The 27,479-nt window shown below is 42.5% G+C and overlaps 2 protein-coding genes across 5 annotated transcripts in view; one reads left to right on the top strand and one right to left on the bottom strand.

Moving 5' to 3' along the window:
* ZDHHC13 (zDHHC palmitoyltransferase 13) overlaps positions 1 to 9,345 on the top strand; it is a 56,411-nt gene extending 47,066 nt beyond the window's left edge. For all 3 annotated transcript variants that reach the window (XM_073017820.1, XM_073017818.1, XM_008004495.3), the window contains exons 15-17: positions 3,395 to 3,552; positions 6,001 to 6,098; positions 8,750 to 9,345. In XM_073017820.1, coding sequence (XP_072873921.1) covers positions 3,395 to 3,552; positions 6,001 to 6,098; positions 8,750 to 8,888 — 395 coding nt within the window. In that variant the 3' untranslated portion in view covers positions 8,889 to 9,345. The remainder of the gene's footprint in view (positions 1 to 3,394; positions 3,553 to 6,000; positions 6,099 to 8,749) is intronic.
* A 5,923-nt stretch (positions 9,346 to 15,268) lies between these two features.
* Positions 15,269 to 26,005, bottom strand: CSRP3 (cysteine and glycine rich protein 3). 2 transcript variants are annotated; one of them, XM_008004488.3, is made up of 5 exons: positions 25,838 to 26,005; positions 21,702 to 21,870; positions 19,481 to 19,613; positions 18,216 to 18,309; positions 15,269 to 15,984 (listed from the first exon to the last, which is right to left on the bottom strand). In XM_008004488.3, exons 1-5 carry the CDS (start codon positions 25,947 to 25,949, stop codon positions 15,908 to 15,910), a joined length of 585 nt encoding a protein of 194 aa, XP_008002679.1. In that variant the 5' UTR covers positions 25,950 to 26,005; the 3' UTR covers positions 15,269 to 15,907. The 2 variants fall into 2 exon arrangements, with proteins under 2 accessions (XP_008002679.1, XP_037855505.1); XM_037999577.2 differs by lacking the exon at positions 21,702 to 21,870 and having other exon boundaries at positions 15,561 to 15,984.
* Positions 26,006 to 27,479: the final 1,474 nt, after the last annotated feature.

Below are 27,479 nucleotides of genomic sequence, written 5' to 3'. Positions count from 1 at the left end.
ATCTCTTAAGAATCGCATGATTACATTTTTCAGACCTTGGAAATAGGTTACCTAACTGGAAAAACCTATGGTGTTTGTAGTTTATTTATTTGGACTTTAACTGTTTATTATTTATTTGTTTTGAAGGCTTTGGGAGAATTGGGCTCTAAACACAGAGGCTTCACTTCTAATCTGTTTCCATCCACCCTTCTGTTATGTTCTTGGTCAAATCTTAGACTCTACCAGTAGAGTACTGGTTTGTTGCTTGAGCTGAAGTCGGGTAATTCTGAAAGACATTAAGAATGTTTTTTTTTCCCCTAAGCATCCTAAGCCCAGTACACATACACTTTTTTCCTCTCTTTCTCTCTTCTGTGTCTCTGTCTCTCTTTAGTTTAAAATTTTTGTTAGTTTTCGAAAGGCAATTCTTTGTACACTTGCCCCCCCAGCCTCCCAGTTTCCCTCCCTGGAAATATCAAGTACTACAAATTTTATTTTGTTTGGGGTTTCATTTTTAGAGATTATTAACTAGTATCTATGTGAAATGAGTTAATTTTTGCCTTGCCATAGGCATGGAGGGCTTCAGTTACCTTGTCAGACCCTTTCCTACCTGAAGCCTTGGGTGTCTTTGATCAGTAGGCAGTGCTTTTGTAGCTAAATATAACTGTCACCATGTTAAATAGGTCTAGTAGAAGGCTGTAATCTCTGAGCTCAGTTCTTGCCAAAGGCCACCAGTAACCCTGAGCATTCTATTTTTATTTTAATTAATTTTAATTTTATTTGTTTGTTTTTTGCTTATTTATTTACATATTTTTTGAGACAGGGTCTCACTCTGTTGCCCAGACTGGAATGCAGCGGCACAATCATGGCTCACTGCAGCCTTAACTTTTTGTGCTCAAGTGATCCTCCTACCTTGGCCTCCCAAATAGCTGGGACTACAGGTGCCTGTCACCATGTCCAGTTAATTTTTAAATTTTTTGTGGAGATGGCATCTTCACCATGTTGTCCAGGCTGGTCTCAAGCTCCACGCCTCAAGTGCTTCTCCTGCCTCAGCTTCCCAAAGTGCCGGGATTACAAACATGAAGTACTGCACCTGGCCAGCATTCGATTTTTAAAACTTCTTAGATTGCGTCTTATGGTGTAAAAAATAAAAGAGTTTTTGACAGTGCTTGTTTCTATTGAGAAAGCTTCCTTTCAAAGCCTGACAGTAAAGCATATTCCTGGAAAACCTTTGTAAGTTGGCACATGGACCAACTTGTCTCTTGGACTGAATCCTATGGGAGAGGAGCCAGAGTTTACACCTCTCCTGCCTCTCCTCTCTTCTCTCTCTTCACTAAAAATAGTCACCTTTGTTTGGCATCTATGACCAGCATAAGACTGTATTGATAAGGACAGAAGCGATTTTTCATCACATTCAGTCTTTCCAAGTTAGTTTTTTATTACACATGTTGATTCTTCCCTCCTCTTTGTCTTTTTTCTCTGGCTGTGAACCAATTTTCATATTACATTTTGTTTCATAAGAACAGTCCCACCTTATATTCACTTACAACTGTATAAACTGAGTGTATTTTGTTACCTTTATTCCATTTATATTCCAGCAATATTTCTTTACACTGAATGAGGGTATTGTGTCATTTATTATTATTTCACAGACAAAACATGAACTTGTGCTCCATTTCTCTAATGAGGCCTCACTGTCATCCCACCTCCCTTGTTTACCATTAATGCTGTATTGCTAGAGCCCTGCTCTATACTCTCCTTCTCATGTGATCCAATAGCTGCTACTTCTGTACAGCCTCCATCCATTTCATCTTTTGTAAGGTCTGTTTACAAGGTGGACAGTAAGTGACTCCAAAAGTGTCCTCTTCTACAAGTTACAGAAAGAAATATTGTAGATTACTATCAGGAAGAACTCTGTAACTATCAGAGCCATCTAAAGATGAAAATGATTGACTTGGAATGATATGAGTTCCCTACCATTAGCCATTGGCCAGCTGATAAGAATGTATTAGCACAAATTAAAGTGTTACATTGCATAAGATAATGTATATGACAACTTGCTGTCATATCTTTGATATTAAATCTGAAAACCAGTATTCTGAAAACGTCAGTGTGAGATCATGCTGTGTTATCAAAAGAATTCCCAGAAGGGAGCAGTAGAAACCCATAAACTGAAAGAAAATAGACATTCTTTCCCACTCAACAGCTGTTTTCTCCACCTACTGTTGGAAATTATATTATTTTTTGTGATATCAGGTGCATGAGATGCATCTTTCTTTGCTGTCCTAATGAGATGCTCTAGAGAGAGTGTAATTTGCCTTAACTTGTACCTTGATTGCTACTCTGTGATGATTGCTCTTAGAATGCTTCTGGCATATATTCGTGAAAGATGGTTGGGAATCAGAGACTTAAAGAGAAAAAAAAAAGTAGACCAAAAAAAAGTAGATTTTTAGGATTTAAATGTACAGTTGACAGGAAAGTCATGGACTCATTTTCTTCCTGTCCCTGGAGTTCTTCAGAGCAGCATTGGAAAAATGTCCAAAACTATTTATCAAATTGTCAGAGGCATTTATGAAACCTCGAGGTGCAAATCGACAGAATTCTCTTTTAAAAATAATTCACCCTTTATGCATGGCCAGGGTGCCTGTAAAAGTCATTGAATTTACATAACCTTGAAGATCTGTTCCCTTGTTTCTGCTGCTTCCTGTGTGTATTTCTCTGTACTGCTGCTCCTAGCTACATGGGTTAGGAGGTTAATATGAAAGGCCATAGTAAAGTTCTTTAATTGGCACACCTGGGGAGAAACTGAGCTGTGACAATCTGAGTTTTGCTCTATATTCTTTTCCCAGGAGTGTCTGTCTTGTGAGTCTCTTCATCTGGCCTGTCTTCCTCTGCAGATTTAGTTATGGTGTCAGTGCAGAAGTATACCCATGCCTAGCTCCCTGCATGCTACTATTCTGATGACATCTAGGTGCTTATGGGATATCTTGTGCCCGCAGCAATGGCCGGTTCATCTGAACTCTTAATAAGAGTTTATATTCAGTCCTGTAATAGACCCATAGTTGCTATAAACATGAATGCGGTAGGGAATGTTCTGAACAAATTGTTAACTTCAAGATAGTGTATCTTATGCTGAATGCAGATTTTAGTAAAGATTTTATGGACCCTTTTTGTTATTCCTTCACTGTCAACTACTTATACAGTGTTATCATAGCCTCAATTAACATTAAGCCACCATTTTGTCATCTTTAATTTTTGAGCTGTCATGTGGAAAATGAAACCTTAAAATTGAATCATGATCTGTGCCATACTTTCTCTTCTCCCTACACAGAACTGCAGTGATTTTATCTTCTTGGAGACTGATAACTAGTTTATTGCCTTTTTTTTTTTTTTTTTTTTTTTTTTGGTGAATTCACAGATTGGTCCAATCATTGTGCCACAACATTCAAAGAAGATGGATTATGGACTTACCTCAATCAGATTGTGGCCTGTTCCCCTTGGGTTTTATATATCTTGATGCTAGCAACTTTCCATTTCTCATGGTCAACATTTTTATTATTAAATCAACTCTTTCAGGTATTTATTTCTCTTCTTATAATGGCTTTGAGTAAAATTTCCAAAACTTGTAGTGAGATAGACTTGAATTTAAAATCAGAAGATGTACATTCTGTTTTTACCTCTGTCACTGACTCTGTGGGTCTAGCCATGTCATTTAACCACACTTGAATTTCAGGTATTTTGTCTGTAAAATGAGGACAATAATGCCTGTCTACTACATTAAACCATAAAATGGTTTAAAGGTTAGCATAATAAATTATTGGAGTTTAACCTAGGAGTTACCTAATCTGACCTCTTTATTTTATAGATAGAAGTATAGAAAGGTAAATTGAATTGCTCAAGGTCACCCAGTATGTGGCAAAATCAGAACTGGAAACTTGGGTCTTCTGACAGTCCCATTCGAGGGCTTTTTCCATTGTACAGTTAAATTATATGTTGTGTGTAAGCATAGTATAAGCTGTAAACCATCATGCAAACGTGAGAAGATTGTTTTCCCTCAGTTTTTCCAACCCTGTTTGTTACCTTTATTACTATGCAGTGTTTAAGTGGATGAGAGTGGAAAGAAATGAAAAATACATCACTAACCGATGGTCATAGTAATTACATTTTCAGAGAAGGCCATGGCCATTAGAAAGTTCAAGCTCCAGGGCAGTAGTCACCTTCAGCTTTCTCCAAAGCTTTAGTCCCTTCCCTGCTGCCTTCCAACCCCTATGAGCCTAACCTAATTCTCATTATTGCTGTGTCCTGCCCACGTGGAATGGGAAACAGGTGGTCATCAGTCTGAATCAATTACTGTAAGACCTCAGAAAATTAGAGCATTACTCAACCAAAGCAAAGTGTATTCCACTTTTATGGGAAAGTAATCAATCTCAAAATAATGATGATAATAATAACAAGAATAGAAGGAAGGGAGGGAGGGAAAAAGAAAGAAATAAAAGAGAAAAAAGAAAAAGAAAAAAATGTTTAGGGATGAAATTGAGTTAATAATATTGACTAAACTGAGGTTTCTGAACATTCCTCTCAATCTCCTATCACTATGACATCAATAGACTCCGGCAGCAAGAATAGATACTAGTGTCTGTGATAATATTATCATTTGTAATACCTAGTATTTATAATGCTTTGAGACATCATTTCTAATTATCTTTCTTTTTTTCTGGAATCTTAGAATAAGTACAAGTATATGAGGTGATAATATCCTTAATTTTTTAGAAAAAGGTCAATAAGGCAAAAAATGGATTCAAAGTTTCAGATAATTTCAAAAGGAAGAATTCAGAACAAAGCTGTTTTCTTAATGAACAAAACAATCCAGTTCTTTGAAAACGTTTATTTCCTGAGTGCTCCGGGTAGTCGTGGCTTTGCCTGTAGCAAGTCAAGCTAAGTGTTTAGGTGTTGGTTAGGAGCATGGGCTTTATTCTCACACTGACCAAGGAGTCAGTACCAGCTCTCCCACTCTAAGCTGTGTGGCCTTGAATCAGTTACTTCATCTCTCTAATCCTCTGCATTAGGTATTTGATTTTATTTACTTATTTATTTATTTTTTGAGACAGAGTTTTACTCTTTTGCCCATGCTGGAGTGCAGTGGCAGGATCTCGGCTCACTGCAACCTCCGCCTTCCCATTTCAAGTGATTCTCCTGCCTCAGCCTCCCAAGTTGCTGGGATTACAGGTGCCCACCACTACGCCCGGCTAATTTTTGTGTTTTTAGTAGAGATGGGGTTTCACCACATTGGCCAGGCTGCTCTCGAACTCCTGACCTCATGATCCACCCGCCTTGGCCTCCCAAAGCACTGGGATTACAGGCATGAGCCACCGCACCCTGCCGCGTTAGGTGTTTTAAATAGATTATCTCAAATCCTTAAAAAATATGATGAGGGTGGTATGATGAGCTGTTTTACAGATAAGGAACTTAAGGTTTAAATGAGATGACTCTGAATAGTTATGGTTTTTCATGATTTAAGAATTTTTAAGTTTCCTTAATTCTCAGTCTTCCCCACATTTTTGGAATTCAATGTTCTTTACTTCTGATTAACTTTTTCTTTGACCCTTTTCAAGGAGATACTAAAGAGAACACACAAGTTGAGATAATTGCACTAATACCGATCTTATATTGTTTTATCTAAAAGTTGCACACTGAATGTGCTGAAAATTAAACATTACCATATGCCATAGCTTGAATTAATATAGCAATTATTTCACAACTCTAAGTCAATGTATAGTTCTTTCTTAAAGGTTAATACAAATTAGACAATTAAACCATTACAAAATGCCCAGCTACTAGATTTATGTGGGAGAGTATAGTTTAAGGCTGCTGCATCTCTGCATCACCATGATCGTTGATTAGAAAGCTGGGGGATATTGTCTTTAGGGGACTACTGAATGTTTGCCAGTGTTCTGTGATGTACTGCTAAGAGGGATGGAGCTATGATGTGGGATTTTTCATGTACCTTCCACCCTTCTTTTTCAGATTGCCTTTCTGGGCCTGACCTCCCATGAGAGAATCAGCCTGCTGAAGCAGAGCAAGCATATGAAACAGACGTTGTCCCTCAGGAAGACACCATACAAGTAAATGAGACCTGTTTTGGACACTGAGTCCTGTGGAAGATCCCTAGTCACTGGTTTCCTAAGCTGGTGCCACTGCCCATGGCCTTGTTGCTGTTCTCTAACTTGCCTTCTAGTACAGTTGATCCCCCTTTTCTTAGAGAAGATTTAGTGATGGGGTGAGTGGTAAAGTCGTGAGCCCCAAGGTGGTAAGAATTTGAGAGTTAGTTTACTGGACACAGCACAAATAGTAAGTGACTTTGAAGTTTTGTCAAAGTGGGGAATCTCTCCAGTCAAGCCACATGGTCACAAGGTTGTTAGTTGCTGGCGTGGAGTCGATGTGAGATAATTAAGTGTATGGCTGAGGGAGCCAGCCACAAGGTGCTCTGTAGAAAGTGTTTGCTTGTGTGCTTTGCCAGGATTTTCAGCCTGGCTTTCTATCACCAGTAATTCTTCTAGCCCTATGTTGAATGTGCCGACTCGTACCAGGGAGAAGCCAATTTTTCAGGTTTGGATTTGTTCCCCCTGGAGCATTTGGTTGTATGAAACACGTTTTCAGTTGAAAATGAGAGTATGTGTAGAAAGACCTTCATCTTATGATATGAAAGATCGGACTTTGAAGCTTATCTCCCTGCCACTTATGGCAGGGTCTTGGAAACTGGGAGTGCTGCAGAGGTGACCCAGAGCCCTCTGGGGATTTGAACGTTCGCTGCATATCTCATGAGCAGTCTATTTTAAAGCATGCTCTTGGTACAAGATGAAACTGTTAGGCTGTTAGACAAGGGGATCAGAGACTGGGATATGACTACAATGTGTATTTAGGAGAGGAGAGAAATTGACTTAATTGGGAAGAGATGGCTAAAGCAGTGGGGAGTGGAGAGGAGTGTAAACTTGTGATGATAGTTTCACACTGACAGTGATAATAAAGTCCCTTTCTTTGTAGCTTAACCAGAGGAATAAATATTTACTCCACTAAACTGTGGAAGCCTGTGGTAGAGTTGGAATTTGAAGCTGAGCCTTGAGAGATGTGGGGCAGGGCACAATGGAGTTGGGAGGCAGGAAGGGCATTCCAAGCCCTAGAGAAGAGTCTGAATAGAGGGACACATGAGAGCTCTAGAGCACGTTTGCTGAGTGATGGCAGCATCAACTAGAGGAACTCAACGGAAAACCTGAGTCCTGCCCAAACCAAAGATTTTACTTGTTTTCCTCCCCTAAGTTACTTTTACTCCATACAGTAGTCACCCTTTCTCCACAAGGGATATGTTCCAATTACCCCAATGGATGCCTGAAACTGCAGATAGTACTGAACTCTATATATACCATGTTATTTAAGTCTGATAACCCAACAGGCAGGTAGTGTAGACAGAGTGGAAACACCAGACAAAGGGATGATTTATGTTCCAGGCGGACAGAGCTGGATGGCCTGAGATTTCATCATGCTCCTCAGAACGGGAGGCAATTTAAAGCTTATTAATTGTTTATTTCTGGAATTTTTCATTTTAATATTTTTGGGCTGCTGTTGACCACAGGTTACTGAAACTGAAACCAAGGGGAAGGGGACACTAACAAGCTTTTGAGCCAGGCCCTATAAATTTCTAGCACATGTCCCCACTGCCACCCCATCAACTCCACATAGCCCTCTTCCCAGGAAGTTGCCCTCTGAGTAGTGTTGGTCCTTTAATGGCAGCAATGCCATCATCCCCATGCAGAACACAATCTTCTAAACGCAGTCATCCCCATGGACAGGTATGTTTTGATGTGTGTAAGGGATTGGGTTGGGCACTTAAAAGATAGAACGTGTGCGTAAAAATGAGCATTTCTCATAACTGGAATAGATAGTAGTACTTCCGAAATTTAAAGGAGAAAAATTGATGCCTAAGACAGTGTAGTCAGGAAAGCTCCAGTGGAAATGTGGACGTTGACCTGGGCCTTGAGAACTGGTAGGACTTGAAAGGATAAGGGGGTTCCTGAGCTAAGTGTAGAGCAGTGTGCGTTCCAGGCCCACACAGCTATGATCGTGGGAAAAACAGAACCAGAGTAGCTGGAGCAGGAGATTTATAAAGATGCACAGGGAGCTAGAACTTGAGGGATACACTGTATAGAGCCTTGAATACAAAGGGAGGAATGTTTTTTGAGCCTCTAGGCAGAGGAGTGTCTTTAAAGAGTTTTGATTGGGAAGTGAGGCGCTATGACTATATCAGGGTTTTTGGAGGACAACAGTCTGCAATATGCAAGATGAATTAAAAGGAATTGAGACAGAGAATTCATTTAGAGAGTTACTTACAAGGTTTAGGGAAAATCCCATCTTATTGATTAAGTTGTTCTGGCCTATGTGGCCTTTGAGGTAATCAGGGTCTGAATTAGGGAAGTAGGAATAGAAAGAAAGAAACTTATTGATGTCAGTGGCCAGTCCATTAAGTGGGGAATCCAAAATGAAGTGATGACGAAAAGCCCAATTAAGTTACTGAGCAGAAGCCAGGAATCTCAAAATACAGATTCAGGTCCAGAAATAGGTTTCAGTTTTAAGGTCCCAGAAGCCCAGGAACTATCTGATTTACCCCTGGATTTCTGCAAGATGTTCAAAGGACATTGTACCTTATAGATTCTCCATGAATGTTTGTCAAGCTACACAGGAAATATAGTAAGACATATTCTCTTTTTTTTTTTCTTGGCAGCCTTGGATTCATGCAGAACCTGGCAGATTTCTTTCAGTGTGGCTGCTGTGGCTTGGTGAAGCCCTGTATGGTAGATTGGACATCGCAGTACACCATGGTCTTTCACCCAGCCAGGGAGAAGGTTCTTCGCTCAGTATGAAGAAAAGCAACCCAAAACTGTCAATCTGATTTGTTTTTGTTTATGTTGATGCCCTATAGTTTGAAAGTAATGTAAAGATTTAGAGTTCACCTAAATCCAAAGGAAAACACTGGTGGTTTTATAAAGCCATTGGGTAAAAAACGTTCTCAATAAAGGCACTACAATTTTTTAGATTTAGAAAGATGGACTTTTCTGATAAATCTTGGCAGACATCTAAAAAAAAATTTTTTTTCACAAGAAAACGCAAGTTACTTTTTTTGGAAAAAATACTCACTGATTATGGATAAAATGGAGTATTTTCAGATGCTATATTGGCTGTTTCAAAATAGTACTCTTCTTTAAACTTGTAATTTTTCCTAAGTTATTTGTCTTTGTTGTATCTATAAATATGTAAAAAATATTTAAATAGATGTACCTGTTTTGCTTTCACACTTAATAAAAAAAAATTTTTTTTGTAGTTGAGACTTGGTTTCTGACACTTAACACTTCTAGAGTCTTAAATTAAGATGTACATAGGACACAAAGAAATTCGTTCACAATTCCAGGAATGAGTTGAGATGCTGATTAATACCAGTAAGCAAGATTTAATTTGATTTTTCATCTTACTTAGAAAATAGAACATAGAAAGTCTTAAATTTTAATTACAACTTAGTAACCTCAAAATATTAGACTGGTATGACTATAATTACTAATTTCCCTTGTTCTACAGGAAATGCTAATTCAACTTTAACTCTAGTATAGTAACTCTAGTATAGTATTTATACACCCCTGGGCATGCCACCTTCCTGCTGAACAACCTCCCTTGAGTTCCTGTTGCTCTTGGGGTAAAAGCAGAAATTCTCATTGTGCCCTACAAAGCCTTGAAGCATATGATCCTGTTTTGTTTAGCATTGTCAGTGGATCACGTTGTACTCTAATCATGTTGGCCTTTCATTTCAAAGATCCATTCTTTCTTCTACCAGAGATAAGAGATGCAGATAAGGAAACTAAAGCCAAAGAAGTTTTTATCTTCTCCAGGGTCACAGAGATACTAAATGGGGCTGCCACTCTACAGTCCCAATCACCTAGGATATTGCGTGACACATAGTATTTGTTCAAAAAAATATTAGAATTTGTTGAACTAATTTCAGGGTTTTAAGCAAGAGAGGAAGCTATCAGAATTGTGTTTGAAGACTGTGCTGCTCAATTGGGGTACAGAAGAGCTTTTTCAAGGTATATTCTTTCTCCCTTCTTCTCTCACCAGCTCCTACCAAGTTAGTATTGTGATCCAAATGGTCCAGAGACTTCAGATCAGAGTCACAGGGCCAGGGTGGGTGTCTGGGGCTCACAGTTTAAAATTCAGTTTCTCCATCTCAGACCTTTCACATCAGTCTCTGGGGAGAGAGTGCTGGAATCCTAATGATTCTTACATGTGCACAATACTGTTTGAGAATCATTTACTTAAGGAACCTTACATTCTCCATTCTCTGCATTGTGAAAAGTTATTTTTTTAAGTTTAAGAATCACTGTTTAATCGGTATGCAGTTGTAGTGGTAAAGAGACCAGATTCTAGGGACCCTGGGTTTGAATCTTTGACCTGCTAATTACTGCATAAGTTACTTTTAATCCCTTTGGGCAAATGACATAAATCTCTAGAGCTTCAGTTTCCTCATTTGGATTATGTAGATAATAATAGTAAATACTTTGAAATGTCATTATGTGAATTAAATGTGTCAATGTTTGAAAGTGCTTAGAATTATACTTGGCATATAGTAAATGTTCAATAAATGCTGGCTATTAATTTAGAAGTCTAACAGAAAACTGATTACAGGAAAGATAAGCTAGAGGTAGAGAAATGCACCGAATCCACCCTTCCATGCTCTATGTTGTATGTTCTAGGGCTAGAATTCTGCAAGCTACAGTCTCCCTGCGAGACTTCCCACTAAAGTCTGCCAGTAGACTGCAAGGAGGAGCAGAAAAGGGACTTATTTCATTCTTGCCAGCTATTCCTCTCAGTGTTGCTCCAACGGTGGCCCTTCGCCCCGCAATGACATTTGGAACCAGTGTCCAACTCTTCTTCCCAAAACCTACTTCATCGTGCCCTGGTAGAAGCACTAGCAATAACCAGGCAGGGCTCTCTTCTTTGACATCTGACTGCTGCCCCGGGAGACTTCTTCTCTGGGCATCTGAATTATGATAACCCATCTCTTCTCTTCGTTTCCCTAGCCCCAGGAGTGGTAGCTGCCTCTAGCAATTACTATCTCTGTGTTAAGTCAGTGTGTTCCCTTTTTACTTTTTCAAAAATAACAGCACCTGTTTAGCTAATTCACTCTACTATATTCTCTTTATTAAAATAACTAGTGTGGTTTCTATTTTTCTGGTGAAACTTGACAGATACAGAATATTAGAAATAAGCTGTTATTGATGGTCTAGGCAAGAAGTAATGAAGGCCTGAAGCAAGATGACGACAGTGGCACAGAGGAGACCCAGCAGGCCCAGATCACTGATTGGATGCGGGGAGAAAAAGAGGAGCCAAAGATGGCTTTGAAATGTTGAACCCAATGAATGAGAGGATGAAGATGCTACTCTGAGAAATAAGGAACACAGTGCAGGGAGACTAGGTGAGGAGTTTGGTGGCTTGGATCTACTGAGTTTGAGGTACTCGCAGGCTCTCCAGTGGGAAAGTCTAGAAGGCAGCTGGAAAGAGGACAGGGCATAGATGGGAACCATCTACGTAGATGGATAAGATTGTCACAGGGGAGAGGTAGAAAATAAATGGAAATGGAGAGTCACCTTCCTCACATGGAAAGATGTATGCTAAAAAGAGACCAAAGATAAGAACTAATGCAAACAAACAGACTAAAAAGTGTGAGAGAAAGGAGAAGGGCAGGAGCAAGAGCTTATGGGATATAGGTTTAGGGAGCTAGAGAAGGAAGAAGTAACTAAAAGGAGATCGAGTAGGAGGACAACACAGTAGTGTCAGCCAGGCGCGTTGCCACTCCTGTAATCCTAGCATTTTGGGAGGCCAAGGTGGGCAGATCACCTGAGGTTGGGAGTTTGAGACCAACCTGACCAATATGGAGAAACCCCATCTCTACTAAAAATTCAAAATGAGCTGGGCGTGGTGGCGCATGCCTGTAATCCCAGCTACTTCGGGAGGCTGAGGCAGGAGAATCGCTTGAACCCGGGAGGTGGAGGTTGCGGTGAGCCGAGATTGTGTCATTGCCCTCTATCCTGGGCAACAAGAGGGAAACTCCATCTCAAAAACTAATAATAGTGTCATAGAATCAAGGGAGGATTCATTTCAGAGAGGAAGCAGTCAATTGGCAGGAACTAAGGAGCGGCTTGAGCAGAAGTTGAGAATAGCTGACGAAAGACAAAAGAGTTTGTGATTAAGAGGTTATTAGTAGCGCTGGGCGCGGTGGGGATTGGCAAATCACTTTAGGCCAGGAGTTCGAGATCAGCCTGGCCAACATGGTGGAAACCCCATCTCTACTAAAAATACAAAAATTAGCCAGGCGTGGTGGTGCGTGCCTGTAATCCTAGCTACTCAGGAAGCTGAGGCAAGAGAATCACTTGAACCCAGGAGGCAGAGGTTGCAGTGAGCTGAGATCGTGCCATTGCACTATAGCCTGGGCAACAGAGCGAGACTCCATCTCAAAAAAAAAAAAAAAAAAGAGGTTATTAGTGACCTCAGTTATTAGTGGTGGTTGAGGATGGAGAGTAGGGGCAAGGAAGACTAAAGAATCTAAAAGACTCTTTAGACTAAGTGGAATCTAGTATTACAGTTTGGCTCTGAAAGGAGAAAGAAGGCAGTAGCTTGTGGCATAATAGCAAGGTTTGGTCTGTTTTATTTTAAATCCAAGACAGACAAACCCAATCATGTTTTTCAGGGCCAGGGGAATGTGACTGTTTTGCTATTTTGCCATAACTTCATTCCTTTCTTCAAATATCTGTATAGCCACATTGGAGACAACAAATTTGAATCTCTTTCGCAAATATCAGGCAAAATCTTGATCATGCCCCCTGTGACTTAGGATGGACGCTGGCGCCGTGAGAGTGGAATCACTTGGATGTAGCACAGTCTATGTTTCAGGTGTGTAGTAGTCACGGGAGCTCATGCAATAATAAATATCCTCCCAATCTCAGTGGCTTCACACAGTGTTTCTTTCTCATGTCATGGTCTGTTTAGCTGTTAACAGGTGTTCTTCCATGCAGTGACTCAAGCTGCTTCCCACCTAGTGGCTCCACCATTTCCCAGGGCCTCAGTATCCACTGGACTTCTGCAGACAGACATATGGAAAGAATGGAGACTCTCCGGAAAGGTCATGGAGGCCAGGACTTCATTGGCCAAACTTAGTCGTGTGTCTCAGTGAACAGTAGGGGAGCCTGGGAAATGTAGTGGAACAGCATGCCCAAGAAGCGGAGGGGAAGTACAATTGCTGAACCACAATAAGCTTCTTCCTTTGTTTTGTTTTTTTCTAAACTCATTCAATCCAGTATGTAATAAACTTTTAGATTCTAACAGAATTTGCGTTTAGCCTGGCCTATACTCTCCCCTATTTCATTCACTCAACAAATGTTTGTTAGGTGTCTACTGTGTGTCAAGCACTGTGAATGACTTGACATGTCACATTCTAACAAGCAGGCAAATAGGAATTCAAAATTTCAATACAATGACATAAGTGAGGCCGGGCGCGGTGGCTCAAGCCTGTAATCCCAGCACTTTGGGAGGCCGAGACGGGTGGATCACAAGGTCAGGAGATCGAGACCATCCTGGCTAACCCGGTGAAACCCCGTCTCTACTAAAAAATACAAAAAACTAGCCAGGCGCGGTGGCGAGCGCCTGTAGTCCCAGCTACTCGGGAGGCTGAGACAGGAGAATGGCGTGAACCCAGGAGGCGGAGCTTGCAGTGAGCTGAGATCCAGCCACTGCACTCCAGCCTGGGCGACAGAGCGAGACTCCGCCTCAAAAAAAAAAAACAAAAAAAAAACAATGACATAAGTGCTATGCTAATTACATACTGGCTATGGGAGTGCAGAGGTGGATTAATTCTGCTCGGGTAGTTCAGGAACAATTTGCAGAGGAGATGGCATTTGACCTGTGACTTGCTTAATAGGAGTTCACCAGGCTAAGAAGTTGGATTAGTGGGTAGAGATGGGGGGAGGTTCCCATCTTCCAGGAATTCTAGGCAAAAGGAACAGCATTAGCAAAGGCATGATGGGGTGTGGGTTCTGGGCATATTTGGAAAGCCCCAAGTCTTTGAGTGTAGCTGGAACTTGTGTGGAAGAGATTGTCTGAAGCTAAGTTGAAGGGGTAAGGCCGAGGCCAATTTGTGAAAGTCTTTATGTGATACACTGTTATGGGCTGAACTGTGTCTCTGCAAAATTTATTTGTTGAAGTCCTAACCCCCCAGTACCTCAGAATGTGATGGCTGCATTTGTAGATAGGGTCTTGAAAGAGGTAATTAAGTTAAAATGAGGCCATTCAGGTGGTCCCTAATCCAATATGACTGGTGTCCTTCTAAGCAGTGGAGATTGGGACACAGACACCCACAGAGTAAAAACCACGTGAAGACAAAGGGAGAAGACAGCCGTCCCCAAGCCAAGAAACGAACACTGCTGACACCTTGATCTCAGACTTTAGCCTGCAGAAATGTGAGACGATACATTTCTATTAAGTCACTCAGTCTGTGATACTTTCTTATGGCAACCCTAACAGACTATTACACATCCTAAAAAGAGGGATGGAGGGGATGGATTCTAGAAACATTTGGAGTCAGAATCCAGGAGGCTTGAGAAGTGAGGCCAGGTGGGGTGAGAAAGAGAGCAAAGCTAAGGATGGCTAAAGTTTTTAGCTTCAGATTTCCTGGGTAGATGGACGGTGGGGCGACTCACTGTGAAATGCAGCAGAGGAGGAGGAGGTTGCATTGTCCTGTGGTCACTTCTCAAATGTATCTTACCCCTCAGCAAACCTGGAAATCCCAAGCATAGTGCCAAGATCGTATACTGTTTTAAAGCTCATGTAGGGCCTTGTCCAAGACACTACATAAACAGCACTGAATAAATGCTCATTTCAAAGAAAGCCTTTCCCAGGGGACTTGGAGCGTGGAAAAACCCACGGTTTAGCCAAGTATTTTATAGTTCTTTATCACTAGATTTTCACTTGCTTTCATGTATTCCAAATAATTCTGAATTGCACAGTGCTGGGAGAAGTGCTGTGGTTGTTAAAAGCAGAAGCCCAAGAAGTGCTTGAGCCGCTGAAACTTGCTGAAGAGGCAGAGAAAGACATTTCTAATTGGCTGCATTTCATTTGCGAGGCTGGCAATTTGACGTAGAAGTCTTAAGAAAATTGCTAAACCCCAGGGAATTGTCTAGAATAAAAGAAAATCATCCTCATGTCATTTATAATACAGAGGCAAATGCCATGCTTTGTTGTCATTTCAGAGTTTTCACAAGATGTGTAACATTACAAAGCCCATGATAGGACAAAAGGATCAACTCTTCAGCAATTTTATTAGTTTTGATTTTCCTTTTAGATTTTGCTATCATGTTCTCTATTTTCTCCCAGACCCCCTGTTTTCTTCTCCATTAGCAGTAACTAGAAAGACACTTGGCTGACAGATTCTGAAAGACTGCTTTCCTTTGCCCGTTGTTTCTTCCTTCTCACTCCTTTCTCAGTTGACATTCAAATTTATTACATTCTCTGCAGCTCGTTTTTTGAACTAGCTTTGTTTTTTGAAAACTTCTATCTCAAATAAAATATCCAGAGCCATACAAGATAGCACTAAAACATTTATTTATTGCCTCTCCCATTCCAAGCATTATAAATAATAAAGCATTTGTTATAGATTAAACTTCACATAATTTTCTTCCAAAGTCCTCTTCTAACATTCAGTAAAGGCCATGATCACTTCTGAGGAGAAACAAATAATGTACAACTACAAAGGAGAGGCTATTTGGGGAAAGGTATCCATCTGTGCAGGATTACTTGGCAAGTGTTTTAGGCTCGCAAAAAATCTGAGAAATGGCGCACCTCTTCATTCTTTCTTTTCCACTTGGTGTGTAAGGCCTCCAAACCCAATACCCGTGGGGCCAAAATTTTTGGCATAGCAAACTGTGAATGAGAAGAGGATAAAGGGAGAGACAATGCATTGGTTAGTGCCATTTTTTTCAGGGTCTTCTGTCTGGGCACAGTCCTTTAAGTATTAGAGACATCCTTTTGATAGATTTATGCATAAGTTGGCTGGGCGTGGTGGCTCACACCTGTAATCTCAGCTCTTTGGGAGGCCGAGGCAGGCAGATCACCTGAGGTCAGGAATTTGAGACCAGCCTGACCAACATACAGAAATCCTGTCTCTACTAAAAATACAGAAAATTAGCTGGGCATGGTGGCGTGTACTTGTCATCCCAGCTACTGGGGAGGCTGAGGCAGGAGAATCGCTTGAGCCCAGGAGGCTGAAGTTGCAGTGAGCCAAGATCTCACCACTGCACTCCAGCCTGGATGACAAAGCAAGACTCTGTCTCAAAAATAAAAAGAATAATAAAAAAAGATGTATGCATGAGTTAACTTTTTAAAATAAATTGAACAATACTTAGATCTGTTAATAAAAATTGTTTACACTTCTTGCCACTTTACTAAATGTGTTTGCAGATATTTTCTCATTTGAGTCAGCAACCTCTGGGTTGCCTGCCCAGCCTCGTCCCCTGTTGCCTCCCACCTCTGCCTCCCTTCCTACATTCCAGGCACGCAGAACCACTTGCAGTTCCTGAATGAACCATGATGTCCCAGCTTAAGTGTCTTTGTAATCAATGATCCCTCTTCCTGGAATGCCCCCTCCCAAACCCACATTCACCCATCAAGCCTCAGAGGAAGAGGAAGCAAGTCTTGTGAGAAGCTTTCTCCATTACCCCACGCTGGTTCCTTTCCTCTTTTTAGGTGACTGCATTGTGAATGTTTCTCTACTATAGCTTTTTTTTTTTTCACTTTGAAATGCAATTATTCATTTACATGTTAATTTCACTACTGACTTCAGCAATATTTTAGGGTATTATGAGCAATGAGGGCTGAGGACCCCCTATGTCTTCTACTGCCAGGAGACGGCAACCATCTGTCAGATAGTGGGCTAGTTCCCATCCTGTGTCATCACAGGAAAAGCTTTGGCAGCTGATACGGTTTGGCTGTGTCCCCACCCAAATCTTATGTTGAATTGTAGCTCCCATAATCTCCACCTGTTGTGGGAGGGACCCAGTGGGAGATAATTGAATCATGGGGGCGTGTTGTTCTCGTGATAGTAAGTCTCAAGAGATCTGATGGTTTTATAAAGGGCAGTTCTCCTGCACTTACTCTCTTGCCTGCTGCTGTATAAGATGTGACTTTGCTCCTCCTTTGACTTCTGCCGTGATTGTGAGGCCTCCCCAGCCCTGTGGAACTGTGAGTCCATTAAACCTCTTTTTCTTTATAAATTGCCCAGTCTTGAGTATGTCTTTATTAGCAGCATGAGAACAGACTAATACAGCAATCTACAGTTTTGACTTATAAAGTCTTCCCTCTTAACTCCCTTTCCACTGCTCCTCTCACTTCATTCCAACATACTCCTTTGGAGATTCTGGAGACACCATCATTAAGTGATGAAACTCCACTGAGCAACAGAATAGGCCTAGGCTCAGGGGTGGAGGACACCTTGCCTTGGCCCTAATGCATCCCTTCCTTTGATAGTATCAAGAAGGAGCTAAGCCTCTCCTGTTTCTCCACAACACCAACAGATTATGGAGGCAGCGAGAGGCAGAGCCGCAAGGACCAGGAGGAAAACCAGATCTGTCCCTGTGATCACTAAGTAATGTGCAACATCAACAACAGAACTGTTAGTGGGGTTAGGCAGGAGGGAGATAGATGTGTCGTGATAAACTCCAGGGAGGCCAAACTGAGTTCACCCTCCTTCAGTCCCCCCCTCTGCCACTCAGGTGAACAGAAAGATGGTGTTTCAATTTTTGGAAGGGGGTGTGGTGTTAGTTGTCCTGGCCTGAGGCCTCTTCCAAGACCAGAAGCAGGGCACTGTTTCCTCCTCTTCCTTACTCCCCCAGGTGCCTAACTTCGCCAACCACTGAGCATCTGAAAGCATCTGGTCTCTGCCAGGTGCTCCAATGGAGAGGACCAGAGCTGGGTCAGGTGGGAGGTTCCCTCCCCTTAGATGGTTTTGCTCCCCATTCTGAGAACCCAGCGCTGCCCAGGCTGAGCAGCCATACCTTCTGAAAGACACAGGAAGACCTCCAGGCGTGAAATAATTTCCCCTCCCAAAGGCCCTTTTAGGGAAAACATATTTCAAGAAAGTCTCCAGAATCACTCACCTTTGCAATAAAGTTCCCCATCTTTGTCAGTGACATTTGTGGACTCCAGACTCTTCCCACAGATGGCACAGCGGAAACAGGTCTTATGCCAAGGCTGAGGGGCACAGAAAAGTTGCATATTTAGTGAGGTAGGCAACACATTCTGTTTCCATTTCAAGTCCCTGACTAGCAGCATCCAGAGGAGTGACACATCTTAACCATTTGCTTACCTAATGGGCCCCCATAATTTCTCCAGGGATTTGGAGAAAATGAGATGCTGTGGCCTTAGCCAGCACTTCTCAGAAGCCTGTAAATGGATTTGTCATGGTGATTTGCATATGTTTTCCTTCAGAATAGACTAAACAGAAAAGGGCTTCCTCAGGCCAAAAAGATCCAAGGAACGGAACTGGTCAGAGAAGGACTTGGGCGGGGGCACTCGGTGATGTTTATGTTGGATATAAAGTTAAAGAAGGAAAAAATTAAATCAGGCAATTGTCCAGGGAATTCAACCTTGTTTTAACTCTCTGGTTTAATTCCTCTGTGTAATTCTGATGGCAGAGTTGCACAATTTAGATGTTCTAGATCTCCATCCTCCTGCACATCTGCATGTCTACCAGGTACAGCCCAGGGCTTCTCCTATGTCTTCAAATGGCCAGTCTTAGGGTGGAGCCTCCCCTTGTGTTTGAAGTTAGATGCTCTCCACGGCCCTTCCTCCCACCATGTGGTATAAACAGAATTTTTCTCTTTCCTTGGGTCTGACTCCTTTGGTGAGTACCCAGGCTTTGGGCCTGAAACTGGAACTTGCGGAGCACGTTTGCATGAGTGTCTCAGACGTCTGATGACTTTCCTGAGAGCCAGGAGGTTTGTAAGTGAGGATGCTTCTCACTGCTGTGAGGCGTCTGCTATATCCATTGGTTGTGATGGCAGCAACAGGTTGAGTTAGGCAGTGGTGGGTGGGTCTGGGGCTGACATCTTTTGCGGGGATTATTGACACTGGAGGGTAGGGGGGCTTTTGCTTTGTATCCCAGAACTTTCAGCTGGGTGCCTTCCATCTAGTAGAATAATGCTTGCTGCATCAAACTGTACCAGTTCTAGCTTTCAAGGGGCAATGCTAGATGACAGACAGCCCCAGCCAGGGAAAGTGGCTGAGGATGAGTGGTTTGTAAAGTGGTTATGGGAGCTAGAGAGAATGACAGCTGCTTGCAGTTCCCAAGTTTTCTCTCATTCCTCCTGAATGGCCTGGTGGAGATAAGCAAATTCTGTCTGGCTCGTACAGAAGCTCTTACCTTGCCACCTCCCATAACCTTCTCAGCAGCATAGACTGACTTGCCACATCGAGGGCACTTCTCGGACTCTCCAAACTTCGCAGTGAACTTGGAAGGGTTGCTGGTGGTAGCTGAGCGTGCCGGCTTTGGGGACCTGTTGGAAATAGATGAATGTAATGTAGATTTCCCTTGGCAAACAGTACAAGAGCTGTGTGGCCTGGAGTAAGCGACCTCACTTCTCTGTGCCTTGGACTCCTCATCTGGAAAATAGGCATAATTGTGGTGTCTTCCTCACAGCGTTTTTGAGACGGTTAAATGAGGTGACATGCGTAAAGCACTTCGAACAGTGCTGGCCTGGCATGTAGTAAGGGCTAATAAATGTTAGCTAAGGCCGGGCACAGTGGCTCACACCTGTAATCCCAGCACTTTGGGAGGCCGAGGGGGGCAGATCACGAGGTCAGGAGATTGAGACCATCCTGGCTAACATGTTGAAACCCCATCTCTACTAAAAACACGAAAAGTTAGCCGGGCGTGGTGGTGGGCGCCTGTAGTCCCAGCTACTCGGGAGGCTGGGGCAGGAGAATGGCGTGAACCCGGGAGGTGGAGCTTGCAGTGAGCCAAGATCACACCACTGCACTCCAGCCTGGGTGACAGAGCGCGACTCAATCTCAAAAAAAAAAAAAAAAAGTTAGCTAAAATGGGTTTAGAGCTTAGAGCTTTCCTTTTTGTTGTAAAGCACTTGGCAAATGTCCTAGTTATGTTAGCTTGTGTTATTGTTGTTCTTGTGTTGTTATTACTACTATGCTTATGTTTTTCTGCACCATTTGCAAGGCCACTTGCTTCCTTTCCAAAGAGAGCTGTGAAAATTACAGAGCAAGACAGGATCTTGACAGTGTGTGCTAATCAGTTCCTGATGAACCACAGTCCATAAGCTGATGCATTCCTTACCATAAGCGAGGCTGTCGTCCTGCCTCCAAGGGTCACCTGTCCCAGGAGAACAATGTCCAAAATAGAGGCCTAATAATAGCCTCTCATGTGTTCGTATCTTTTGGTGTTTGCTTGTATGTTATATCAATTGAGCTGTACCACAACCCTATAAAGTAGGCAGGGTTGGTTGGAGGAGAGTGAGGATCAGAGGGTGACTGCCCAAGGCCAGGCAGCTCATGACTGATGGAACTGGCGGGAAATCCTAGGTCTTCAGACCTTGTTACTCTTTGCACAGCGTCACTAGGAAGCCCTAATGTTGAAAAGTGAACTTCAGTTAAGGCGAGGCAGAGAATGCAGTTAGTATCATATTTTCTTCCTTAACAAGAGTCTCCATTTGAGATTGAGTAATAAGAAAAATTAACAAAAGAAGCCTTCTCTCTAAGATGACTAATCACACATCTCTCCACTTTTCCAGGCCCTCCTGTGGCTTCCTCTCTTTTGAAGGGATCAGCTGATTCCTCAGACGGCCTAAGTGCTCTCTGGGGGAGGCCCTCCATGGGACACTTCCTTGGTTGGACTGGGCCTTTCTGGTCAATCCCAGTGCAGAGCGGAGCCTGGAGGTCAGCTGGCCAGACGGTATTGTCAGGCCAGTGGCCATCAAAATTTCCTCAATTCTGGGCTGGAGGTCAGTGTGATTATCAAGAAAGTGGACCCAGGGGACCAGACTGGTGGATGGAGGTGACCAGAGTGATGCCCCAGCTTCCCTAGGATAATGTGGTGGGAACTCTAGCACTGTATTGGCAACAGGCAGCCAGGGAACCAATCATGACTGATTGTTTACTCTGAGGCACAGCCCATCCCTGCAGACACACTCCTCCTGCCATGTGGGCATTTGTCATCTTACAATCCAAGAGAAGAAATCTTTTCGTGACAGGCACACAAAGAATGGCCATTGCTTCCCTGCCATATTTATGTGATTTACACAGAAACTCTCAAAGGGGAAGAAAGGAGACTCCATGCAGTTTTGCAAAGGTCAAACAATGGAACATCTGTACATCCTGGGTTTTCTCTTGACATGCAAACCAAGAGCCATGGTGTAAAAGTAATTGCCCTTTAGAAAGGCAGATAATTTAAAGAGAATCTTTGGAGAGATGACACATTGTTCGAACTTGGTCAGACTGAGTATTCCTATTGTTGGCAAGTCAACAATAGAGTCCATTCTCCCACTTCCAGAAAACGTTGCTATGGGAACGAAATGAACTGTCCTGATAATTGGAGACTTTAACAGGCAAGGGGGAGCAGGGCAGTAACTCACTGTTGGAACTGCAGGCCGAGATGCTCGCCCGTGTCCGTGCTGAGACAGCCAGCGCCTTGTCCATACCCGATCCCTTTGGGGCCATATCTGCGCCCATAGCACACTTTACAGTAAATCTCCGACTCATGAGCCGCGACTGTCGTGCTGTCAAGAGCCTTCCTGCAGGCCACTGCCAGGAAAAGGAAGGGTCATGGGATTGGAGTTGAAATCCTTTTCCCCTTCCTTGCACTCCCAATGCCATGCTCGGGGCCAGAGACCCAGCACGAGGGGCCCCTGAGCCACGAATACAATGTTGATTCTGACCAGAGCATCTGTCCTGAGTTGTGCACTCCAAGACAGTCCCAATCTCACAGATGACGAAATTGGGTTCAATGGTTCCCAGCTGGAAAAGGGTGGAAGCTAGCATTAGAACGAGATATATAGTCTCGGACCTGCTAAGGACTGCATCCCTGAACCTTCCTAAATGACATCAGGGAAGTGTGTGTGTGTGTGCGCGTGCGCACGTGTTGGCAGTGGGTGGGTTAAGGTAGGAGAGAAACTTATTTTTTTCTTAATCATAAAAGAGTCGGGATTGAGCATTTTCTATACTTACCATGGCCTTTGAAAGACACTGTGATATTCAAGCAGACAGTTGCCATTGAGGCTAATTTTGGTCAAATTCTGGAAGCAGAGGAGGTGGGGAAGGGGATAGACTTGCCTTATTAACTCCTTAGGCTTCTACTGGCTCAAGCTTCCGGTTACTGTATGTTACCTAATGTAAAGTATCCTCAAATATAAGGCAATCACGCCCTCATTTTTCCAAAGAGAGGATTTATAGAAAGATTTATTTTGCAAATTTAAAAAGAAACTTTTAAAAATATAAATAAAAATGTCAAATATCTACTTATAATTTTAATTTAGTAATATAAATCAACAATATATTGATTTGGAAAGGTTACTTTTTTCTAATCTCACATAAATTTGGGGAATAATTGTCTTCAGTTCTGTCTTTGCATTTTCAACATCAGCATCTCCCTCACCACCAGAATCATTTCTGGGGACAGCTGGCCCAGCTTTTCTGAGCAACTCACCTTCACTTCTGTCCGTACATTTTAAGAGGCAGCCCTGTTTTATACCTGAGTAGGAGGTTGTCAGCTAGAAATTGCATCTCAACAAGAAGGACCTATTAGCATAGCATTAGGGCAGATTTTTTAAAAGATATAGGATTTCCACCATGTAACGACTTGCTATATTGCTTTGCAACAATGATTCTTAAAGGTTGTTTATAGTGATGCTCAGTGCTTATAATAGTGAGATAATATCCCTCCCAGGAATAATAATATGCAGCATTAAATGTATTTGCCTTTAAAAAACAAACCAGTTCCATCAAATGATCCCTATAAGCAATCCAGCATTGAATGAGGTTATTTCAGGCTAATATCCCTTCTTCAAATGATATTTTCCTTAAAAAAAAAAAAAAAAGTAATTGAATATGGGAGTGGAGGAAGAAGATAAGGTTGTAGATGAGGTAGGATTAGCCAGGGGCTGATGAGCGCGGGGCAAGGGAGTTTATTCTGGTACTTGATTAGGCTATTCTGTCAACATTGTAAGTGTTAAAAAAATCTGTACCAAAAAAAGTTTAAATCAGTAAATAAAATAATTGGAAGAATGTCTTATAGCAGGAGAGACTTTATAAGGCTTTAAACACAAGGTATATCTTTTTTATGAAGATGAATTTGGGGGAGAATGTCTTATATTGAGACATAGAAGGTATATACTTGTCTCTACCCTTCTTGTTACTGTCAGTTACCATCCTCCACAATAACTGCTTACATATTTGCTGATGTAAGACTCTGAGTTCCTTGAGGGCAAGCCTGTTTTGTCTTAATATTCCCAGAATTTAGCACAAGGTCTGGGGCAGAGTTAGTCCTCTGTAAACATTTATTGAGTACATGAATGAATGAATGAATGAATGCATGCATGTGTCAGTGTAAATCAGTGAGTTGTTCACAATTATACAATAGTAGGTTACAGAGCCACAGCTTACCTCAGCTCTTTTGACTCCTAGTCCAGCGCTCATTCCCATCACTCCAAGACTGCCTATACCCTATCGTGCCCTGGCCAATTCTGTAGCCACTCCCTGGCTTCTGATGAGCTTTCGTGAACAGACAAAGGAGAACTGTGCTGTCCAGTGCTGTGGCCACAGCCACATGCTGTGCTATAAGCACAAAATGCACATCAGATTTCAAACACTTAGTACAAATGCAAAAATCATGTAAAATATCTCACTGATCATTTGTACATTGAAAGGATAATGTTTTGGATATATTGAGTTAAATGTTTTAAGCTTAGTTTCGTCTGTTTATTTGTACTATTTTTAAACTACAGTTACTAGAACATTGAAATTTACATATGTTGCTTGCACTATATTTATTTCTTTTGGGCAGCAAACTCACTTTCTAGATTGCATAATTAGTCTAGAGATTTAATTGTGAAGATTTATCTAGAAGTCAGGGGAACACTGGCCTGGGCACAATGTAAGGTAGACCCTGCGTCTCTGAACACCATTTCCAGCAGCTGCAGAGTTGCCTGCAGACAGGCGATTATCTTGTGGTAATAAAATAGAAAAGTGTGCTCCTCTCTGGGGCGCTTCTATCCATCATTCCTGAAATGTATGCTGCTCAAATCCTCATCCCATCAACGAGTTCTCAGGAAATATGAAAGGGTTAAAAGGGATGTACCAAAAAAACGCTCAAATCTCTTCTACTATGACTCCTTTGAACAAAGCATCTTCCTGCTACCTGGGAAAGACAAGACACCCCCTACTATGGAAAGCTTCCCTACAATTTCCTGTTCCCACTCAGTTACCAAAGTTGATCAAACGAGAATACAGGCCTAGAAGGCTGGATTTCCAGATCAAGACCCCCCAGTTTTCTCCTTGTAACAACCTGTGCAGTAGGTATAATCATCTTTGCTTTATAAATGGAGAAATTGAGGCTCACCATGGTGAAATGACCTGCCCAAAATCTCAGTGAGTACATGGCAGAGCCCAGACTCAAACCTGAGTCCCTTTTACTCTAATTCTAGTATTCTTTCTAACATTCCTAATCCTATTTTTTAAAGAATGCTAGCTCTCTTCAGACAAAAGCTCCAACAGATGGAGTCCAGCCCTTGGAGTTCTTTTCAATTGCATGGATGCCTTGCAGCTACCGGGCTGAAGCTTGGGGGTGCTGGTGTGGCAGTGGGGACTAGTTGGGGAGGGGGCTTGGCAAATATCCAGCAGAGCTAGCCCTTAAGCCAGACCTCCTGGAGGGAAGCAGAGAAGGTAAGTGGTCATTTCAAAACCAAGGCCAATTTTCTCCCAAACAGGACTAGGTGCCAGGAAACAGTGTAGAATGCAGTCACGTCAAAGAGCACTGGACATGGAGTCTAAAGGCAGAGGTGCATGTATAAGGCTCCACCGCAGATGCATATGACCTGGGCTTAGATGTGAGAAATGACTTGTGCAAAGTCACATGAGTCAGGCAGGGCCAGACTCCCAGAGGACCACAAGGTCTCAAGGTTCTCCCCATTTTTGACATTGGTGAGTCAGTTGTCTAGCGCGTAATGGTCAGGATTCTTTTCACGTAGTTACTGGTGCCCAGGCCCTGAAATGCTTCCCTCTCTGACTCTTACATACAGAGTTGCCATGTGTTGCCCCCCTGCCTGATATAGGTTCTCTCTCAGGCAAGACCAGTCACAGCTGGCTTCAGTCACAGCTGACCAGAAGGGGCAACATAGACAGCCAAATCCATCCTGGCTCCAGATAAGTGCTGACTTCCTTTCTCTGCCAAGTCACATGTTGTCAATGTTGCCATGGGGTCAAAGTTTTCCCTACAGAGAGCAGTGACAGGCTAGTTTGTTCTGACTTTGGGCTACGGGAAAATGAATGGCCTCTGAGCTGGGCAAGTAGTCGAAGCGAGGGTGTTCAGGAGAGCACCATCTTTTCTTGGTGGGGCCCAAGAGTTAAATTTCTAACCAGTTCCAAGGTGATGCTGATGCTGCTGGTCCCGGGACCACACTGTGAGAACCACTGACATACAGTGTTTGTGATTCAATGTGAACTTTGTGATGCTGTCCGGATGCTGAGGGGCCCGCAGGGTGTCCACCCAACTCACTGCAGTGGAAACACGTCTTGTGGAAACTCCTTCCATTGCACTGGATTTCTTCTGCATGGTAGACGGTCTTTTCACAGGCTCCACATTTTGCGCCTCCGCCCCAGTTTGGCATCTTGAAGACTATCTGGTCAAAGTCAAGTCTAAGGGGACATAAAGCAAATACCCTACATTGAAGTGGCCCCAGGAGTGAACCAATCTCTAATAGTGCAGTGGTCTGAAGACCAGGATCCAGCCCAATTTTTTTTTTAGTGTTTCATTTATTCATTCATTTAGCAAACAGCTACTGTGTACTAGTCATTCAATAAGCTCAGACACTTAAATGGCTTTGGGTAATCACTTTACTACTTGGGAACTCAGTTTCTTCTCCTGTTAAATTTCAATAACATCTATTCCTATGTATTTCACAGGGCTCTTGGAAGGAATGAATAGGCTGATTTCATGCACATAAAAGTATGTACAAATATTGTTTTTTTTTCATCTCAAGTTTAAAAAATTATCCCATCAGAACTGGGAATCATCTATGAAGATGGTATTTTCTTGTCTAGCTAAGAGCTTTTCAAATCACCTTAGACCTTGCTAAATGCAGATTCTGGTTTGGTAGATCTGGGGAGAGGCAGGAAATTCTGCATTTCTAACAGACTCTAGCCAATATTCATGCTGCTGGCAGTGGACTACATTTTGGGTAGCAAATTCTTAGCTTATCTTGCTGAGAGAAAAGTATATTAATAATATATAAAACCTCCTATTCAGAGTTATTCCTCATATTCGTACATTCCTTTTTAAGAATATAATTGCCTAGACTCGCAGTGCCTCACGCCTATAATCCCAGCACTTTGGGAGGCCAAGGCAGGCAGATCACCTAAGGTCAGGAGTTCAAGACCAGCCTCAACATGGAGAAACCCGTCTCTACTAAAAATACAAAATTAGCCGGGCGTGGTGGTGCACGCCTGTAATCCCAGCTACTCGGGAGGCTGAGGCAGGAGAATTGCTTGAACCTGGGAGGCGGAGGTTGCAGTCAGCCAAGATGGCGCATTGCACTCCAGCCTGGGCTACACAAACTCTGTCTCAAAAAAAAAAAAACAAAAAAACAAAAAAAAAAGAATATAATTGCCCAGGCTATAAGATATATTGGCACTACACTAGGTCAGTAGTTGGAAACCTGCTTTCTGCTTTCAGGGCTACCCTCCACCTGCTGAGCATATCAGGATGAACTATATAGCTTAACTTTATACCTGTTTTCTCACCTATACAGTTGTTCCTTTCCTTGCTGCTTCAGGGTCCTTTAGAAAATCAAGTGACATGATGTGCAGGAAGGTCCCACAGAGTTCACAGTGCTCAACAGGCGCAAGACCATGGTGCTGACCTGTCCTGTTGCGTTCTTGGAGACATTCAGCTATAAGGAGCTGCTGATAGCCACAGCCGCACGACTGTCATTGTCTCCTCACCACAGAATTACATTGAAGAGATATTAACCAAAGAAAACTATTTAAAAAAAATTGTCCTCTGTATTTTTAGTAGAGATGGGGTTTCGCCATGTCGGCAAGGCTGGTCTCAAACTCATGACCTCAAGTAATCCACCCGCCTCGGCCTTCCAAAGGGCTGGAATTATAGGCGTGAGCCACCGTGCCCAGCCTAAACAAAA

Source organism: Chlorocebus sabaeus, chromosome 1 (assembly GCF_047675955.1).
Source record: "Chlorocebus sabaeus isolate Y175 chromosome 1, mChlSab1.0.hap1, whole genome shotgun sequence".
NCBI lineage: Eukaryota > Metazoa > Chordata > Mammalia > Primates > Cercopithecidae > Chlorocebus > Chlorocebus sabaeus.
The sequence above is the reverse complement of the archived record's forward strand: the minus strand, read 5'-3'. Positions and strand labels throughout refer to the sequence as shown.

Bases quoted from the DNA above. Each gene is read 5' to 3' on its own strand.
- CSRP3 (XM_008004488.3), bottom strand. From the start codon at position 25,949: ATGCCAAACTGGGGCGGAGGCGCAAAATGTGGAGCCTGTGAAAAGACC. The intron at 19,614-21,701 runs GTGAGTTACTGC...TATTTCCAACAG, and splicing joins CTCGGCCTGCAGTTCCAACA to GTCCCCAAAGCCGGCACGCT. The intron at 15,985-18,215 runs GTGAGTGATTCT...TCTCATTCACAG, and splicing joins TGGGGAACTTTATTGCAAAG to TTTGCTATGCCAAAAATTTT.